At 38.6% G+C, this 5,129-nt stretch overlaps 1 protein-coding gene across 1 annotated transcript in view; it reads right to left on the bottom strand.

The window, feature by feature from the left end:
* The window catches only part of CISD2 (CDGSH iron sulfur domain 2), a 4,621-nt gene extending 1,107 nt beyond the window's left edge, over positions 1–3,514 (bottom strand). The window contains exons 1-3 of the mRNA XM_009273557.2: positions 3,257–3,514; positions 2,786–2,834; positions 431–642 (exon numbers count right to left, since the gene is read on the bottom strand). Coding sequence (XP_009271832.1) covers positions 431–642; positions 2,786–2,801 — 228 coding nt within the window. The 5' untranslated portion in view covers positions 2,802–2,834; positions 3,257–3,514. The remainder of the gene's footprint in view (positions 1–430; positions 643–2,785; positions 2,835–3,256) is intronic.
* Positions 3,515–5,129: the final 1,615 nt, after the last annotated feature.

Raw genomic sequence — 5,129 nt, 5'->3', positions numbered from 1 at the left:
GCTGCTCTGGACCAGATGGGGATATGCTCTCCCTCACCAACACAGGTCCAGCCTTACTTTCATTCTAATATGAACAACTTTCTAAGCATTGTTTCTGCAAAATAGAGTAGTTATCTTCTAATTGGTTGCAATATATTTCCAAATATCAAACAAGGCTTGCTTGGTTTTAATCTACTCACAGGTGGTCACTCTGTAAGTGTTTCTAGAAAAACCCTTCTGTGTTTCTTAGAAGTTTCTACAGTTTCTTTCTGCATGTAGATAGGTTTACAGTGAAGAGAAAAAATAAAAACTCTGCCATTCTCAAAAACCAGGAACTTGTTGCACCTCCAGAGAAAAGCAACAGGTCAACATGTAGCAATTCACCACTGAAGCACTGATAAAAATATGCAAATTTCAATCTCTAATCTTACAGTAGCACAAAGTGTCTTACCGTCTTAGAACGCCAACACCTGCAGTAAGCTTTAGTGAGGCACAGATCTTCAATGTTTATTTCATTCACTACTTTTGGATTTTCCTTCTGGATCTTGAGGTTAATCAAGCTATCCTTTTGCTGTTTCTTCTTGGGGAGGAACGGACGAACAGCAAGGTAACCAAGCAAGGCCAGCACGCCCAGGAAAGGCAATAACCGCAGCCATTCTGAAACTAAAGACAGGTGGAATTTAGATTGGCTCTTGACACCACTTCAGTATGGTGCAGCATCAGCTACTCTCAAATAACTTAGGCTTAGGGCAGGGAATGGGGTTGCTCAGTCAGCAAGGCTCTGAGGGCAAACAAGACTCTGTGGGTAAGTCTTAAGAAAGAAGACCCAGATTAAAACCTGGGTTTTACTGTAGCCAAGGTAAAAATTTGACTCCTCGAATTTCATCTGAAGTTTAATTTTAATACTTTAGAAGATGACTCAATGGAAGAGAATAAATCCAAAACAAATAAAAGATATACTGAAATGAGGAATCCTAAAATTACAGGGGTTCTGCTCACCCGAGGTAAACCAGCACTATGTACTAGCAAACTGGGCATGATTACGTGCAGTAAGTATATTCAGTGCCAGTATCTTAACATTCTGTATATGAAGAACTATTCAGTATGTTTTATAATTCAATTTTTAATTGCTTATTTCAGTTTTTAGCTTCTTGAAGTTTTCCTCATTTTATTTGTTCAAAGTTTTTTTAGAAACTTTTGGTAGAAATTATACAGATTATTAGATAAGCACTAGCAAAACCTTCACCAATCTTTTTGGTTTTATTTTTCAGAGCTCTGTTTGCTCAGGGATCTGCAACCAGTTTCTACAATACACAGAGAAAAAAAAGAGTCCTGAGATCGGGTGAGTCAAGCCACAGAAAATTGCTTTTTACCAAGCTGAGGAACTTCTTTTAAGTACAGTTAAGAGATTCAAGTATCCTCTGCAGACTTAGCTGCCTTGCTACATCATTATAAATCGTCCAGACATACTGGTGAGAGAAAGGCTTACTGTCCTTTTTAAGAAATTCATCAGCACCTGGCATAAGATCTATATATATTAAAGGTAGATCAAATTTTCCAGCAAAACATGCTGTGACAGTACTCCAGTGTAATTCAAGTACCATGGTGCAATAAAGGAGAGAGCATTTTTCTAAATTTATGGAGAATACATTAAATCGAAACACTCATATAGAAATGGAAGAGAGTTTAAAAATATTTTAAAATTAGAAACGAAGTGTAATGAGCTGGAGCACAAGCACTTTGTAAGACAAGACACTGTAATCAAGTTCCTCTTTTAAACGATCTAGGATCAGAACATAGCAAAATTTTGTTCTACAGTTTGTTTTTCAAGATCAAGACGTACAAGAAAGGAAATGCAATAGAGCAGGCTAAGGATGCTAGGTAGGTTGCAGGTCTCAGAAGTTACTTTATTCTGTACAGCTTGATTTTATTTGTAATAATAGAGCATATGTTCATGCTAATACTTCACCAGTTAGAGCACAGTGGCTTTTTCTTAATAATTTGAATTTTCTGAAGTACACCATGTAATGAAAACACTTTGTGGGACTAATTTTATGTTCTTTGAGCTTTCTATAGCCTTTGAAGTGAAAACCACACTTATTGCATTTATCTAGGAATGCACCACGACTGTATAAATGCTAAAGACACTGTAAGAACTTCCAGTAGTCTTTCCACACCTGCACTTGCAGCAGTCCCTACACATAACAATGGACAAAATTTGCTAAGAGTCACTACAATAGACTAATCTCTGTTGCTCTTTTCTCAGTTCCCCCAACAAGCTGTAAGCCCTAAATAATAACAATTAACAGAGATACTTAAACATTTTCAGTTACACAAAACACTGAGTTTCCTGGACAGCAGTGCCTGTTCTTCTTTTCTATCATTACTGTTCCAGAACACCCCATCAATAGGAATCCAAATGCACCTTCTGACCTTACGTGAAGGACTACTTGGAACATACTTTAGAAGCGAGGAAAAATATTTGGTCACTGAAAAAAAAATTCCAAATTGAGTTTCTAACCTGACTGTTGGCGAAGAGGTGGATGTCTACAAAGCTACTCTGAACTCCAAGACAGAACAGACATTCCAACAGGTGCACCATAACCAGAAGCAGGGCACCTATCAAGCGTGTGATGAATACAACTGGGCTAAGATTGACACACAAAAAGGAAATGTCTCACATCAGAATTAAACATCATTAAGAGACTAGCAACTAAACAGCAAGTGGCATCTCAATGCAGCTTGAAACTGCCCGACACGACAAAAAAAAAAATCGGAACAGTAGTCATGTCTATGGGAGACTTACAACCAGTTGGGTTCATCCAAATGAAACAGGAACATGCTAGCTGTAACCTCTGAGAAAGGAAATTAGAAAAAAACAGGAATAGGAAGTACAAGGATATTATTTATCATGGTTATTATTTAATATTTGTATCATGCTAACTGCTGATAAAGAGTTTTGTCCTCACTAGCCAATGATTTCTTTACATATTTCTAATCTGGGAGTCTCTGGAAAGCCCCCAATTACACCAATGTGTACACTGATCATAAACTGACTTGTTATTGCCGAAAGACTGCCAAAAGCTTATACTTTTAGATTGAAAAATCAACATGACCTTGCTTCTAGGGAATGAGAAACAAGATACTGTCACAAAGTAAAAAAGTCACAGATCTTTGGACTGGGTGGCCAGGGATGGGAGAAAAGCTTCACCCAAACTAATGCAAAGATATCTTCCTACAACTGTAAGCTGCTCTGTGTTTTTGAAGCCATTCATACCTTTCTGAAGCAGATGTAAGGCAATTCACAAGACTGTTTATTTTCACAGCTGATAACTCAGAGTTCAGCAATTACATTGATTCTGGAGATTCTTTATCAGTTCTGCTGCATGGGAAGAGGCAGTCTTTGGAGCCAGAAATGGAGAGTAGAGTATCGAAGAGGTTAGTCTTCAAACTTGACTTGTGTTAGACAGAGACCAATCCCAAAGATAAGTCCTGGAAAGCATCAGGAACATCACTGAAACATGAATGCCCAGAGAATTCCAAGAAGTTGAGGCCACAGACCATAGGCCACAGTTAAATTTTTGAGGAGAGGTTGTCTTAACTTTTAGTCCAACAGTAACAAGTCCAGAAAAATAAGAAACACATACACTGTGAACAGAAAGGGACTGGCCAGCCACTGACAGTCAAATCAAAGCAAGTGGTCCCCGCTCGTCTTTCACCAACTACTCCTTTGATATCTTTCACTTCGATTTATGTTTTAGCTAATTTCTGTGGAAATGACCCTATGCAGACCCAAAAGCAGCTTCTTACAGTAACAGCTCAACTGCAAGCCAAAATTTTAACAAGTATGAGCTGCCAGTCAAAACGAAGATTGGAACTGTGATTGTATATTCTCTAAACTGATGAAATTCTTCATGCAAATTCAAATTACTTAATTACATTCTCTTCAGAACTAATAAGCAGTTCTATCCTAACTGTTTTCTGTTGTTCGCTTGGGTCTCTTAAGGGTGTTCTCATTGCTACACGAACTAAACACAAAGGATTCCATGCACCACTTTAATATGCCTATTAGCTTACTCAGCAGCTATGAAGGTAGAGAGTTGATAGTCCTTTTAGCAACATAGCACACTTCAAATAAATTAAAAGCCAAAGCTATGGGTAAGTTAGCAAGCCACTCTGCAAATGACAAATTCATTGTTCAAATGGGTTCTGAAGACTCTGTTACAATGGTATCACCCTTCTTTCCCTCAGTACTGTAAAAGATGATCCACAAAACTGTCCTCTTCCTGCCTGGCAGCTTGTTACATTAAAGTCCCTTTTAACGTGTAAGCCAAGTGTAAGACAGCCCACACAGGACTGTGTCATGTTTATGGAAAGACAACTAGCACCTAGATTCTTACATAAACCTTGAAATTCTAACCACGTGCTATTTTGAGGTGAACGTCTATGCCGTTTTGATGACACGTACCAGGATAAAAAGCAACACCAGCATGAGACAACGCTGTTCATTTCAGCGAACTTGAGAAGGAAAGGGTAAAGCAGCTACGACGAGAAACTGAAAGAGGCCTCTGAGCAGCAGCAGCGTGACAATTTAGATATCCACTTTCAAACCCAAGGTCAAACATTCTTTTCTTCCTCCCTCATTGCTTTTAACTTCAGGAGTTTTGCACTGGATGTTAACAGTCTTCCTCTCTGTTTTCCCTTACGATTTGGTGAGGTCACAACAGACAACAGGTGTCTCGATTTTTAATCAGCGCACTATACAATATCCTATACAAAAGGATCCTCCCTATGCTTTTGGTCTGTTGTTTCTACAACTGATGCACTACAGGAACCGAAGTTGCATCTGCCTGGAAGCTAATGAAGGTTTACAGAAGTGATAAAAGAGCTAACAAGCAAAGCACTGCACTGTTCCAGATTTGGGTTCTGGCCTGCCTTTGCAAACAAGGTCTATGCTAGCGAGCGTTTGTAGTGCTGGTCCCTGACTAAGTTCAGTAGATGCCACCAAAGGACAAATACTAATGCACTCAAAATGTTTTAAGATCAGTATTATTTCTCACCTTCCAAAAAGAAGCAAAGAAAAATGCTTGACATGTTTGATATGTCATTTGCCAAAGCATATGCTCCTCTGTAATTTGTAGCAGCAGTAA

Source organism: Aptenodytes forsteri, unplaced genomic scaffold, assembly GCF_000699145.1.
Source record: "Aptenodytes forsteri isolate BGI_AS27 unplaced genomic scaffold, ASM69914v1 Scaffold93, whole genome shotgun sequence".
NCBI classification, from domain to species: Eukaryota; Metazoa; Chordata; class Aves; order Sphenisciformes; family Spheniscidae; genus Aptenodytes; species Aptenodytes forsteri.
The sequence above is the reverse complement of the archived record's forward strand: the minus strand, read 5'-3'. Positions and strand labels throughout refer to the sequence as shown.